Consider the following 15,048-nt stretch of genomic DNA (forward strand, 5'->3'; position numbering starts at 1 on the left):
CTTTGTCTGTAATTTGGTAAGCCCCTCCTATTATTATGTTACCCTTCTTTTACTCTTTAAAATAAAAAATAAAAATAAAAATAAAAAAATAAAAGAGTCAGAAGTCTGCAAGGCCGCGTGTTGGTGAGAACGTGGAACCGGCAGGAGTAGAGACGACACATCCAATTTGAGAGGTAATTCTGTTACCCTATATGGCTCAGCATATAAGCCAGGAGACGAACACAGTGTTCACCGCAAGACCAAGTGTGAAACCAAACCATAAGAAAAACCCAAACGTACCGTTACACTAGGCAAAAATGAACTGTGACACGGCCATCAATAAATCTCAGGGAACATAGATATTATAATATTCATCCTATGCAAATGATGGTTAACGGGCTACCGGTCCAGGCTTCCACACGCAAGTCTTAGAAACAATGCTGGGCTCAAAGGCAAGCTGGAGGATACATACAGAATACCAGTTTCACAGCCTTCAAAAGTCAGACTGGACAATCGCTTATCTACGGGTGTAGGCTGTGGGCTAAACTTGGAGGAAATGCACGGGAAGATGGGGTGGGGTGGTGGAGCTAGGGGTGATCTCTCTGGGAAGGCAGCGAGTTGTGCCCTGGCGCAATGGGAGGTCCTCTGCGACACAGCTGTAGGAAACCTGTGTTCCTTGGTCCTGGCCTCAGCCCACCTCCTGCACGGAGCCACCTGCTTCCCTCCAGTGCTGGTTGTGTTCCTTAGCTTCGCAGCTTCTCTTTCCTGACTGTGGCTGGCAGACTTTCAAGGTGTCCCCCAAAGACCCTCACCTGCCGGTGCTCATGCCTCTGCATAATCTCCTCCACCTGAACGTGCTCGGTCCTGTGACTTCCTCCACGGCCGCAGTGAAGGGAGGAGACTTGAAAGGCGGTTATGGAAGACTGTGCGCTCCACCTTGCTAGGGCACTCCTGCTTCATGGCCTCACGAACCGCACTGCAATGCTGGGGGACGCCGTGGCAAGGAACTGAGGGCGCTGCAGGCCAACAGCCAGCAGCCTGGAGGAATCAAAACTTGCCAATCACGAGACTGACTCTGGAAGTGGATTCTGTCCAGATGAACCTTGATCGCAACTTTCTGGAGACACCAAAGCAGGGACAGAGCTAAGCCAGGCCCAAACCGCCGATGCACAAAACCGTGGGATAATAAATACAATGCGGGCTGCTGTAAGCCACCACGTTCTGGGGCTATTTGCCACACAGAGGGCAGGTAACCAATACACTGCTGCCACTCACAGCCCCTTCGTATTCGTTTCCCTGCTTTTCTCTGTTAACTAAAAAGTAACTATAAAGATACATAGGGCCGGGGATATAGCTCAGCAGCACAAGCACCTGCCTGGCAAGCGCAAGGTCCTGAGTTCAATTCCTGGTACCAAAAAAAGAAAAAAAAAAAAAAAAGATACACAAAATCTCTTAAGATCTCATAACTGGAAAAGAGAATTCAGAAACTACTGATTTTGTTTATTTAAGTTATCTGACTTTTTCTATAATGATCATGCATTGCTTTAAAATAAAGAAAAAAGCCGGACATGGTGGCGCACACCTGTAATCCTAGCACTCAGGAGGCTGAGGCAGGAGGAGCACTGCAAGTTTGAGACCAGCATGGGCTACAAAGTGAGCTCAAGGCCAGCCTGAACTGCATAGCGAGACCCTGTCTTGAAAAGACAGAAACAAAAACAAAAAAAGATTAAAAAATCATTGTCTCTCAAGAGAAAGCACAGAAATGATACCACCAATAATTAGAAAAGAATATGACATTTTATTTTCACTTACAGATGTACAGTACATGGATTAAATAAAATCATGACAGAGTTCTTAAATATTGACAGCTTTGACCTAATACACCAAGATTAGTCCACTCCCTGCAAAGCAGCCACACTACAGCTCGGACTTGGTCTGTGTCGTAACTGCTGACATTAAGTTCTTACTGTGAAGCATCTGGTAGCACTTGGGTTTACATTACAGTAGACAGGCGCTAAGTGTCACTATTCCACCTCTGGAACGAAGGATGATTATTTACACATTAGGAATAGGTGGCTCTATTCACTCACCCGACCCTGGGTTAAATGACTGATTTAAAGCTATGCAGGGTTTCCAGATGTTATTTCCTTTAGCATTTCTAAAAGCAACAACTATTAATGTTTATAAAAGATAATGCTGAAAATGTAATGTTAAAATAAAGGCGCTTTTAGAAATATTTAAGGACAACATAAGGTATTATTAATGAAAAAAATGGTACATATTTTCAAGCACAACACTGAAACAATATAGCAGTGTTTAATTGTTTTAAAATAGTGGTAATTATACTACTTTACATACTGTTCTAATACTAAACTTCGTAATTACAGTTTGAATATACAATCTGACTTACAACTATGCACAGCTTCTGAAGCAGTGTTTTTGGGGGGGTTTTGCACATGAAGTTGGTCCCTGATTGGAGACTGTAACTACCAAGCAGCACTGGGTTCCAACACACTCACTGAGCAAGACCCTGCAGGGTGAAAGCGATGGTACCGTGCGTGGAAAAGCAGCTGCGGCCCCCACGTGCGGTGTCCAGTCTAGCACTGGACCGCTCAGAGGCTGTGCGTCCTGATGAGTAACGCCCACGAAGGGACACAGGAAGCAGCGGGCAAGACGGGTATTCCCACCGGGGCAAGCCTTAGGAAGAGGCTGCTTGGACCTTTAGCACAGGAGACAGACTTTACATTCTTTGATTTCATGTAGACCTTTCACAAAAGATACAGTATACGTGAACTCTGCCATCACGTGTGAGCTCGCCGAAGTCCAGGGGCGGCCTGGGGCCCGCTCTTCCTCCCAGCCATGCCGTCACGCGCCAGCGCCCCAAGCTGATGACTGCAGGAGACTTACACCGTAGGAACACGGGAGAGTCCGCTCATCACCAAACTGCTAAGAAAAGCCCAAAGGTGTGTGGAAAGGTATGCTTGCTAACAGCGACTATTTCTATAATGACAATATTAAAACTGAGCTAGAAAAATAATTTTACTGTTTTAAATAATGAAAGAAGCTAAGTTTTTAAAATATATTACTTATCAGCAACAGTTGATTAACTTGACAATGAATAGATGCCTTCCATTCTGAGGGCTGAATGCAGGCTCTATTTCAATTATCGCATAGCTTCAAATTATAAATGCAACCATCCCAAGAGCGAAGAGATCATCAAGGCGAGGACATGAGATCAACGCAGAGTTGGCGCCCGCACTCTGCAGGAGAAGTGTTTTTGGATAAAGGCTTTCGAAAGACCTGCGCTCATGTGGAAAGCGGGTCAGTAAAGACTCCAGTTCTGCATCACGGACTCTTCCAACCTGAGCCGCTTTCCACAAACACAAATTCAGTCTATCTTTTCTTTTTGGACCAATCTAGGAGCATCAACAAAATCTTTGCCATTGAAAAGAATAATGAAAAATGTTCCAATGCTTGCCACTCCCCAGAAGAGCACGTAGGCCAGCGTTTCTGTCCAAGTGTCACCTGTTGATTTTAAAACAGAGTTAGTGAAAGTTAGGTGTTGACACCACATCCAATGTCCGCTGTGTAGCACATCTCTGCAACAGTACAGTTCACTAGCACGCCCACAGGAAGAATCTAAGAACGTCTTTGGGGGGCACAGCATTGGGGTGCAACTGCTAGGACCGTGCACACACTTGGCAAGCGCTGTGCTACTAAGCCACATTCCTCAGCCCTTTCTGGAAATTTTCTTTTGAGAGGGCCTCGTGGAGCTGCCAAAGCGGGCCTGAAATGCGATTCTCCTGCCCCAGGCTCGAGTGCGTAGAATTACAGGCCTGGCTAAAACTTGTATAATTACCAGTTTTCACAGTCCTTAATATTTCTCTAAGACAGTAAGAAAGAAAGCTGGCGCTGGTCAGCTGCTGGGCACTCTCCCAAAGGAAGCCTCCACTCTCCATGCCGAGCTCTTGGTGTGGACCTTCCTGCCTCCCCAGAGGCTCTTCCACCAAGAAACGTGGGAATAAGGAACAAAACAACACTAATCAATTTAGCAGTGGCGAGCTCCAGCAACGGCTCCCCTGGGCAAAGTGCTGAAGAAGTCAGAGGTGGCAGCAGACAGCCCCAGGCCTGGTGCGGCAGGCAGGAGGGGAGGACATCTCAGGGACCTATGCAGGAGGCAGGAGGAGACAAGACTTGCGTGCCACCCATCACCTGCTCCCGCAGGGGACGCAGAAAAGAGCGGCCAAACTACTGAATTCTAGCCAGCTCTGCTGCTGGGTTCTCACAGCAGGGGTGGCAGAGGTGACAAAGCAATTTTCCTACGTATATTCTATGTATTTTCTTGCCTACCTTTGTTTTCTGTAATTACTGAGTATTACTTTGGTAGTAAGACAAAAAGTGACCAAAATCTTCAATGAAATAAAGAAATGAGCAGGGGCTAAGTCTGTCGCTCAGTGGTAGAGCACTTGCCTAGCAAGCTGATACCCTGGGTTTGATCCTTAGCACCACAAATACAAGCAAATAAAATCCAGTTGATTATCAAAGTACAAGATATATTTTTTTTCTTCCTGTAACATCAAAAGAACTAACTTTATTTACTCCATCCTTTTTTTTGAGACAGAGTCTCACTATGTAGCCCGGGCTGGCCTCTAACTTGGCAATCCTCCCGCCTCAGCCTTCCAAGTGCTGGGATTACAGGCGTGTACCACCACGCCCAGCTCACTCTCAGAAAACCTAACAGGTAAAAATCAAAGGCTGAGTGTGCTCAAAAACTCAAGGCATTATACCAACAAAGCCAACCCTCCAACTAAGGGATACATGTAAGGATGTGAAGTAAGAGCAGACTCACCGGCCATGAGCAAGCAGATAATGCACATTGAGAAGGCAACCACCATGATAATAGGCAACTGGAAAAGAGAAAGGGGAAACCATTACGATCAATCTCCAATGGCTGCAAAATCAGTCGTGTACTTTTTTTGGAAAATGCATAAAACTTTCTACAAGCTGATATACACAGTATCTTTCTCCCCCTGGCCTGTATGTTCTCACACAGAAAGGCGTGCCAGTGTGTCCCGGAAGAGACACAAAGCTACAGCCGCTTTTTTTTTCCTTGCCCTGATCTTCGCTCCGCCACTGCCTGAGTATCTGTATTCCACGCAGAACGGTGTGTAATGCTGTGGGTTAGAAGAGTCTGCAACATCTACACCTTCAGTGCTTTCAACCAGAGAAAACCAAGGACTCTTACAGCCAGGAATTTCCAGTCCCTTGGAACACTTAAAGGACTATGAGACTCTAATTCATCCACTGAGTAGTTCCCAAGAAATAAGTCGATGGAATCCTAGAACAGAGGAAAGGAAATTAAATCCCTAAACTTGATGTGGTCACATGACTGAACAAAAAATGCACACACATCGTCACCCAGTGACCAAAAATCAAACACGCTTACTTGTCTAAATCCATCAGAAAAGTTGTTTTTGTAGTAGCGTATGAGTGAGTTCCAGCCATCCATGATAAGTCCCAACTGGGTTCTCTTTCCAGTCCTGATTAAAAGAGGTTCAATTTTAAAGTGGAAACTGGCACACTAAATTCTCAAGCTATTTTATGGCCAATATGTTATGGAAATGAGCTACAAAGATGTTAAAAATTATCCCTGAAAATACCATTCTACAATAGTCACTAGCTGCTCCAATAAACAAGCTCAGCCATCCCTGAGTGTCCACGGAGTGTCCTCAAGTCTGCAGGTGCCCAGGTTGCTTAATGGAGTGGGGTGGAGCTGCCCCAGAAGCATCCCGTAGATGGTATGCTCTTCAGCCTGAAGAGCTGTTACACCGTGTTATTTAGGGAGCAGTGAAAAGGGATGAAGTCTATATATGCTCAATACAGGTGCAATTTTTGTTTGACTATTTTCGATCTATGCCGGCTAAATCACAACCACACGGACACAGAACTGGTGGACACAGGGCCAACTATACGGGTGACAAAGAGAAAACAGTTCCAGCCACAAAGCCAGGAAGATGAAGAGCAGCTCGCAGTACCAGTTAAGTGGTATGAAATGGCATCGAGGCCAGAAGCAGGATTTTGGTCCCAGGGAATCCACAGGGCACACAGAAGGGGCCCACATGCACCAGTACCGGGGCCATAGCGTTCTCCCGGCCGCGTGCCCTCTCAGCGGTGCAGCTCTAGGGCTGTGGGAAAATTTAAGAAGTGCTGCACAGCCCTGCTTCTCCAGCTCCTGCGCACCAGAAGTCCTGGGTGAGGCTAAGGACCCACTGCGCCGGGCCTCGTCCCGGGCACCTTGATAGGTCGGGGGACTCTCCCAGCAGCAGGGCTGACGGCCCTGGGGTGGAACACGAGTCACGGGGCCGCTTGCCTGGTAAAGTCGGTCTTCAAGGCACCAGTTCCTGCATACTGTTTGGCACAAGCATTTGCATTGTCAGCCCAGGCTATAAAAAAAGTAGAGAAGAGCTGATCGTAATTAAAATGATAGCTACAGTTCTAAATAAAAAAAATATTTCAAAAATTGAGCAACTCTGCCTTTATTAAAGAAGTCACTTACCATTTTTGTAAATCTTCTCAAACTCATCTTGTTCTTCAAGCTTCTGTCCCACATGCAAAACTCCTAGTCTCTAGAACGAGAACCACACCCATACCTACATATAACAGGCTTCGGCAGACATGGCGGAGCAAGAAAAAGCCAGCAGTCCCCAAACCCTGTCCCACCTTCCCTGGCTGCTGGCCACAGGGCCCTCTTCCACCCAGGGCAGACAGCAAAGCCCTTCCAGAGGCGACTGGGCCTCACCCGGAGCCTCCGCACCACAGGGACAGAGACACCACGGGCCGGGAAAGGGAGCAGGGAGCGCGCGGCTGCTGTGGGGCGTGAGCGGCCGCTTCCTCCTTCCTCCCACCCTAACCTTGTGCTGCCTTCTCACGGCTCCCCATCGCGAGGTGTCCGCACTCCTGCGTCACCCAGGGACCTCTGGGGTCTGCCAGCCACACCGCTGGAAACCTGGCCCTGCCCTTTGCCTCAGCCCATCAACTCTCTCAGAACTGCCATCTTTGCCCCCTGCCTTCCTCAGAATGGGCGGCTCCACGCCCGGCACAGCACGGGAGCCACCCTCCTGGCTTTTAACTAGTCAAAAGCTGTCTTCACTCGAGGTGGAAAAACAAAACAGTCCACACACTCGCTGGCAATGCTGCTCGAGAGGGTCTGGCCCACAGTCCAGAGGGCTCTGGATGTCCGTGAGGGTTCGTAACACTGGGTGTAAGCATGGAAAAGAGCGAGCTGTAATCACAGAACCTACTAAGACAGGCTCTGGTGAGTCAGCCACGGAGCCAGCGCCCCTCACACAGCTTCTACTAAACACGGACCTCCCGGGTCTTCACCAGGCTGAGCAGGACAGCAGAATCAAACTAGAGACTGTGCCAAAAAAATCACTCCGCAGCAGGTGTTATTTTAGGACTCAAGAACAATTCATCCCAAAGGTGATATTTTACTTCCACAATTTCCTCCCCGTACCGTACAATTGTCAGAAGTAAAGGTGAATGCTAATTATCTAGGCAGCAAACCATCGGAGATGTCCTTTTTGCCCCTCACAACAAATGCCAGTGTGATTTTTTTTTTTGTCTTTTTGAGACAGAGTCTCACTATGCACTTCAGGCTGGCCTTGAGCTCACTTTAGCCCAGGCTGGTCTCGAACTCACAACGATCCTCCTTCTGCCTTAGCCTCCCAAGCGCTGGGATTACAGGCATGCACCACCATGCCCGGCACCAATGTGACTTAGAAATCTGACTTAGAAATTTACAGCATATTTGTTATTGCAAATAAAACCAGAAGATATTTGTATCTTTTCTCTCATTAGCAAATCAATGTTGATGGTAAAACAAAGTTGTTATTAGAAATGTTTTACCTGGAAGTTAGTATCCTCTGCCAGTAATAAAATGCAAATGCAAACAAACTTGAAGTACAACTCTGTACTATTAAAATAGAAAAAAATTATTTTAAGTAAAAATATCTAATACTGGCAAGAGCTCAATGAAATAGATTTATTTACTTATTCATTGCTGACATCAGTGTAAATTTGTACAACCCTCCTGGAAAGTAATAGATTCTCTTTACACAGTAGTTCCAACTCTAGAATTAAACCAAAGAAAATTATTCAAGTTAATAATAAAAGCAGATATATTCTCTGTAGTATTATTTAAAAGCCAAAAGCATAGCAACTTAACTGGCTGAGTAAGCTGCAGTATGATACAACCATTGAAAATTATGGTCACATTCATATTAGAGTAAATGGCAAACTTAAAAACTGTGCATCCAGCTGGGCGTGGTAGTACACGCCTGTAATCCCAGCACTTGGGAGGCTGAGGCAGGAGGATCATTGTGAGTTCAGGCCAGCCTGGGCTACAAAGTGAGCTCCAGGTCAGCCTGAATTGCACAACAAAACTCTGTCTCAAAAGGCAAAAAAATGAAGAAGTCGTGCATCCGCGTTCTGACCGTGTGCACGAAGTAATGGCCACACACAAAAGTAAAACCAGGGTTAGGTAAGATGGGGGCAAGGGGAGTGAGGCTTCCTATTGGTTTTGAAAGATAAAGGTTATTTTCTTGCCACACTGTTTTTGAAGGAAAGGGAGGGGAATGGGGAAAAAAAAAAGAGGTATCAAGACATACCATGTACAGATACAAACTGCCTATGATGAATGAGGTCAATATGTATATGCAAATTATGGCAATCAACTTAATGATTACGAAAAGAAAAGAGAAAAGAAAAGAAAGAAGAATTCGCACCTGAAGCTGGGCCTGCAGAGAACGTCGTGCTAACAGGCTCTGGACCACGTTGGTTCTGTCGAGACAATCCATGCAATTGCTGCGGAACACGCCTTCCTGGTTTGTCACCACCTTGCCAGCAGAGTCTACTAGAAAATAACTAAAACACATTTGTATAAACACTCTCATACCAAAACAGGTCAGCCAGACCTACCAGTGACCACCTCTCAGGGCACAGCCTCACCTCAGGGACACTACTGAAGCCGCCTTAAAATGGGGCAGGAATAGTGCACGGTTTATTACCTACACCACGAAGAAGTTTGGCTGAGGAACACAGACCCTACCCAAAAAGCAGCTGTGATATTAGAGCCCATCACACCTCAGACAGAAAAGGCGGAAAGATGGGAGGACTGTGAAGGTTGCTATGGATAGCAGAAGAGGTTTCCCTGAACATAATTACTTCCACTACGCCTGTACCCATCAGGGTTTTCTGGCCCGTTCAGTCCGTATCAGGATCCTCAGGGTGGCTTTTTAGAAATGAAAATTCTTCATCTTGAGATCAACTAAGTCAGAATCTCTGAAGCAGGGACTACACAGGGTACGTATCTAGGGGAGTGAATCCAGCACCTTCATACCGAGCTACATCCCCACCCTTTTTAAAATTTTGAGATGGGGTCTTGCTAAGTTGCACAGGCTGGCCTTGTACTTCTGATCCTCCTGCCTCAGCTTCTGGCTTAGCTAAGAGGCATGTACTCACACAACAGGGTCCTCTTCTTTTTAAATGAGGAACACATGCAAATAGTACAAAATATAAAAAACCCAGGTACTATCTGAAAAATCAGTTTCCCCCTCTTCCCTTAACTCCTCAGGTATCGGTGCCGCAGCCCACCGTGACGGCCAGCAGTTCCTATGTTTCCTTTACGGTTAACAAGCTCCGTAGACAATGCTGTCAGCTCAGAAAGCCGACAGCACTCAGCGGAGTGGTTAAGAACAACATATGGACTCTGCTAGACAGCAACTAACCTGTTTGCTAGCCTGGTACTGTAGGCAACTTCCTACTGTGTAACTAAACATGGAGGCGACTCCACTCCCTCGGGCGGCTCAAAGCCATACATGCGACCACGCATTATGCACCAGGAAGTCCTAAGCAGAGCATGCAGAGAAGAGCGTGAATACACAGCATCAACACACCCGAATGGCCGCCCAGGGTCCTAAAGAAAGGAGGACATGCGGTACATCTGTTGAGAGCTAAACAGAAATTATGCTCTTGGGAACAAGAACCCAGAAGGAGAAGTTTAGATAAAAAAAATCTACTTGAGGTTACGCAGAATTTGCAAGGTGGGTTTAGAGCTGGCATGCAGACACACGCACGCAGGAGTGAGGGCACCCCACGAGACCTATGGAATAAACACTACATATCTTGTAAACATCATTTCCTAAACTGGACAGTACATCTGCTGGGCAGACATTATCTTCATTTTACACGAAGTGTAGAACCAACAGGTCCTGGGGCCACACGCCTAACGTGAGATAAACTGAGATTCACACCAAGATGCATCAGGACAGAAGCCTGGACTCTCCCTACTACCAAAGCCCAGGAATAAACATCTCGAGAGGCCATCTGAAAGCCGAGGCCAGAGCCTCGCTGTCCCTGGGGCACACTTTGAGTAGCACCGGACACAGACTCTGGCGTCAGTCTTCCTCATTACATTCTGGTATGACTACACTTAAGGGTGAACCCACGAAGCCAGCTGTCTAAGGACGTGCCAGACCCAGCCATGGTTTTCTCCAACACCTCAATAAAGTAAGTCTGTCTCCCTTCACACACTACTCATGGTGAAACCTCACAAAAAACAAGGTGGCCAGAACCACCGGTGCTATGTGCGTGACCGTCCCACTGGGCAGCACGTATCACTGGTGTACAAACGGACCTGATTACTTTCAGTGAATGTGTTAAACCCCACAAAGAGGCACAGACCTTCTACACCATCCGCCCTCCTCAGAGTTGCTCCCCTTGAGTTGGAGGTGGGTAACAGACATAAAGAAATGTATATACTTGTACCCAGGGTGATTTACTATAGCCCAGCTTTTCACAGTAGAAAGAGAAACAGAAGTGAAGCAGATAGACACTGAAAGTGAAGGAAAGCGTGTACCTAGGGTGATTTACTATAGCCCAGCTTTTCACAGTAGAAAGAGAAACAGAAGTGAAGCAGATAGACACTGAAAGTGAAGGAAAGCGTGTACCTAGGGTGATTTACTATAGCCCAGCTTTTCACAGTAGAAAGAGAAACAGAAGTGAAGCAGATAGACACTGAAAGTGAAGGAAAGCCACCATCATTACAGACTGAAAAGGCCAGTAACAAATACCCCAGACTGAAAGTTCAGTGAAAACATCTAACTAAAAACAGTTCTAAATCAAGTTCAATTACCACTACGGGAGAATTTGTAAATGCACAAAAGATAATTTATAATATGAATATACTTGATATTCTGTCACTTCTAAGAATTTAGAAATATTTTAAAATCACCAATTCTCATCTTTCCAATAAAAAATTTAAATAATATCGTCAGGTCTGGTGGTGCATGCCTGTAATCCTAGCACTGGGGAGGCTGAGGCAGGAGGATCATTGCGAGTTCGAGACCAGCTTGAGCTACAAAGTGAGCTCAAGGCCAGCCTGAACTGCACAGCGAGACACTGTCTTAAAAAGACCAAAGAAAAGAAAAACTAAACACAAGTAATGACAATCCAGTGAACCATCTTTTGTAAATCTGCTAGACAATGCATAATAAATACTACTGACAGACACACATACACCCCTTTCCCTCTATAAGAAAATAGTATAGCTTACCCTAATTCATCTTGCATTTCTGCTACCTGGTCCATTAAAATACTTAGTCGATCCCATCTCATATGTCTACATTCCTTATGGAAGTCAAAGGCAATATATCTACCGAAAGAAAACATTGAGAAATTGACAACAGACCATTTATTTTCTTTTTTCTTTTTGGTACGGGGACTCAAACTCAGGATCTCAGGCTTTGCCAGGCAGGCACTGTGCCACTGAGCCATATCCCCAGCCCAAGATCATTTTTTTTCATCAATATCTTCATGTGCTGACTTCCCACTGAAGTCACACACACCTGGAGCACACACACTTCTTAGAACACACGAACCTCCTTCACTTTGTGGGAGCCACTCTCCCGCACCCCTTCTTGTGATCATAGCTATGAGTGTCCATATTGCACACGTGGACACACACACGTACAAACGTACACACACTCTACTCCTGGGCCCACAGACAGGAGCCAAGGAGCAGCTCAGCACATGCTAGTGGAGCGGACTCAGGTGCATGTAGGGAGGCGCTGCCGTGAGCATCGAGCCTGTATCTATTCTCCCCGCTAGGGTGCACAGAACAGGCCCGTGCCTCTGTGTAATTTTTAAATCCATTCCTATGCTCAAAACGCCCAAACAACAGTCAATCCATGACAGCCTGCTCGAGCGCGTGCTGCGCACTAGGCTTGTGAGAAGTGCAGAGGCAGGTGGTGCCCTGGGCTTGAGTGATGGCGGGTTCTGTTTGTACCCCGGAAGCCCACACGCTGTTCACATCCCTGTCACCTGCTGGCACCGCAGGAGTCACACGAGGGCGGTGCTTCAGCGGGTTCTCTCTGTGCAGATGACAGCGCACTGTCCCTCCAGCGCTCCTGCTCAGACTCCGGCCGAGGCTCCGCTCCAGAGCAGGAAATGGGCAGACGTGGAGTGCACGAGGCACTTGCTGTGCTCCCCGTGTCAGCCTCTCTGCACGAGCTGCCCCTAGATGCTCGGGTCTTGGGAAAAGATTTGTTCCCCTCTGAAGAGCAGTGTTTTCATCTTGGTATATAGCACCTGCACACCGGGTACCCCTGACGTCTAGACCCGTGCCCCTTATGTATTAGGTAACTGTCCGAAGCTCATTACACACTGACAAGTGAGAATTACCTCTGCCACACATATGTGCAAGGTATAGACACTGAAAAACGCAGGCGGGATCTTGTAAGGAAGGCCTAATGCCCCACAGGCACAGAAAGGCTGGAGGAGGGATTTTCCTGGGGCAGTACACATGAATTCAAGCTTGCCTGTGAAGAAGTTACTCTGCAACATGAATTCTGCCAGAGGTCATTTCAAACCAACAAAAAATACGATCGTGCTTTGTCTGGCATGGAGAACACGGCCAGCCAGGGAAGTGCAGTGAGCACTCCACACTTGTGCATGCGTGTGCGCACACATCAGACCTGAAGAGAAGCGCCCCGCACGCCTGGCAGGTACCTGATCATCCCGTTGCCCAGGGAAGACACCATGGTCGCAAACGCCTGCTCCAACGGCTTCTCCGAGCCCTTCTGGTTCACCTGTGAAACATCCCAAACACAGCTCTGAGTTCATTTCAACAGAGAGAGTTCAGCCACGCAAAGAGCGAGGATGCGCCCAGCGCTCATTCTGGCGAAGGGGGCATGGGCAGGGCCGCAGCGCACACTGCAGCTACAGCTGCGCAGGCAGGAGCAAGGTGCAGGTCAAGACCGGCCTGGGCAAAGGCCGAAGACACCAGCTCAATCAAAGCAAAGCACCCACCAGACCCAAGGGAACCAGCTTTGTAGGCGTATGGAAAAGAACCAAAGGTCTACCGCAACCAACTAGACAGCCAATCAAGAAAGGCCACCTTCCAAACTGCAGCAAAGCTCTGACATTCCCACTGAGCCTCTTCCCCTGGCTCCTTCCAAGAAGGTGCCAAACTTAGCAGAAACCTTAGCTCAGCTCCCTTCATAGAACCAGCAGAAGCAGACCAGGCCTGGTTACAAGTATCTGTGCACCTCCCCGCTAACCTGAAGAACGACTAACTCACTCATCTCTGTCTCAGGCAACTGAACACAGGAGAAAATGCTGGACACTGCGCATAAAAGCTACAAGAGGACTACAAACCACCAAACGCCCAGGGGAAGAGATCTGGGAAGAGATATACAGCTCCCCCCAACCCTGGAAAGGATGCTGGGTGCTGCTCTTTGGGAAACAGGAACACTCAAAAGCAGCTTGTACAGCAAAGCGGGTTATTTTTTTTGGTACCAAGAATCGAACTCAGGACCTCACACTTGCCAGGTAGGCACTGCGCCACTGAGCTATCCTTGGGCCCAGGAAGGAGTTCTGAAAGTCACCCACATACCCAGGCAAGATGCATGCACAAAAAATCCCAAGAAAACTTTGAGCCTTCCCCCAACGCTGTTCCCCAGGCTTGCGGGGAGCCCGGCTAACTGGAGGAGGTCCGAGCCAGCAGAGAGACCACCCGCAAAAAGCAGGAAACAGGACTGTGCTCTCATCCATGCTTTGCTAGTGTTTCAATTCCTACAATTCAATGAATCTGTCAAAAACACTAGCTGAACACGGCAAAAGGAAATAAGTTTTCTAGGAATATGCAGGACAACAAACAGTCTTTGCAGAACTGTTTGGCAAAGTCTCCCAACCAATACATTACTATAGTCTTCAACAATCAAGAACAAAACAAAGCAAAAAGAACAAAACAAAACACGACAACATAATACACCACACCCCCCCGGGGGGGGGGGACACTAACTCTCAGAATGAACAATTATAATAATCAAATATGCCATTTTTAAAAAATCACAGGCACACAAAGAGGCAGGAAAATATGGTACATCCAAAGGAAAACCAATGGGTTGAAACTGTCCCTGTGGAAACAAAGACATTAGGCTTACTACCCAAGGACTTTAGAACAGTGATCTTAAATATGCTCAGTGAGCTAAGGGAAAATATAGACAAAGAACTGGAGGAAATCAGGAGACAATATATGAACAAAATCAGAGTATCAACAAAGAAACAGAAATCACTGACAGGAAGCAAATGAAAGGACAATAACTGAAATTAACCGGAAACCCCAGCAGGGACCCGCCAGCACATCTGAGCAAGCAGGAAAAGAGTCTGAACTTCAAGACAAAAAATCTGAAATCAAACTGAGGAAAAGGAAAAAGAACAAGAACAAGAAAAAACAACAGAGATGTAGCTCAGCGGCAGAATACTTGTCTAGCATGTATGAGGCACAGAGAAAACAGAATGAAGAGATGTGAACAAAGTCAGCAGACTACAGGGACACCACCAAGCTAGGAGAAAAGCAGAGAAGATCTGCATAAAAAACTGGCCCGAAACTTTCCAAATTTGATGAAAGACAGGGATCTTCAAATGCAAGAAGTATACTGTAAATCTGAACAAGGTGGTGCACGCCTGTAATCTCAGCACTTGGGAGGCTGAGGCAGGAGGACTGCT

General features: G+C 46.9%; 1 protein-coding gene across 1 annotated transcript in view; it reads right to left on the reverse strand.

The window, feature by feature from the left end:
• Nucleotides 1-1,757: 1,757 nt before the first annotated feature.
• Nucleotides 1,758-15,048, reverse strand: part of Sacm1l (SAC1 suppressor of actin mutations 1-like (yeast)) — a 48,920-nt gene continuing 35,629 nt past the window's right edge. Inside the window, exons 12-20 of the mRNA XM_005383470.2 lie at nucleotides 13,048-13,127; nucleotides 11,594-11,692; nucleotides 8,766-8,904; nucleotides 6,536-6,605; nucleotides 6,350-6,422; nucleotides 5,426-5,519; nucleotides 5,225-5,317; nucleotides 4,829-4,886; nucleotides 1,758-3,504 (exon numbers count right to left, since the gene is read on the reverse strand). Of these exons, the coding sequence (XP_005383527.1) occupies nucleotides 3,368-3,504; nucleotides 4,829-4,886; nucleotides 5,225-5,317; nucleotides 5,426-5,519; nucleotides 6,350-6,422; nucleotides 6,536-6,605; nucleotides 8,766-8,904; nucleotides 11,594-11,692; nucleotides 13,048-13,127 (843 nt within the window). The 3' untranslated portion in view covers nucleotides 1,758-3,367. The remainder of the gene's footprint in view (nucleotides 3,505-4,828; nucleotides 4,887-5,224; nucleotides 5,318-5,425; nucleotides 5,520-6,349; nucleotides 6,423-6,535; nucleotides 6,606-8,765; nucleotides 8,905-11,593; nucleotides 11,693-13,047; nucleotides 13,128-15,048) is intronic.

This window comes from Chinchilla lanigera, unplaced genomic scaffold (genome assembly GCF_000276665.1).
Source record: "Chinchilla lanigera isolate Chin_1 unplaced genomic scaffold, ChiLan1.0 scaffold00019, whole genome shotgun sequence".
Lineage (NCBI taxonomy): Eukaryota > Metazoa > Chordata > Mammalia > Rodentia > Chinchillidae > Chinchilla > Chinchilla lanigera.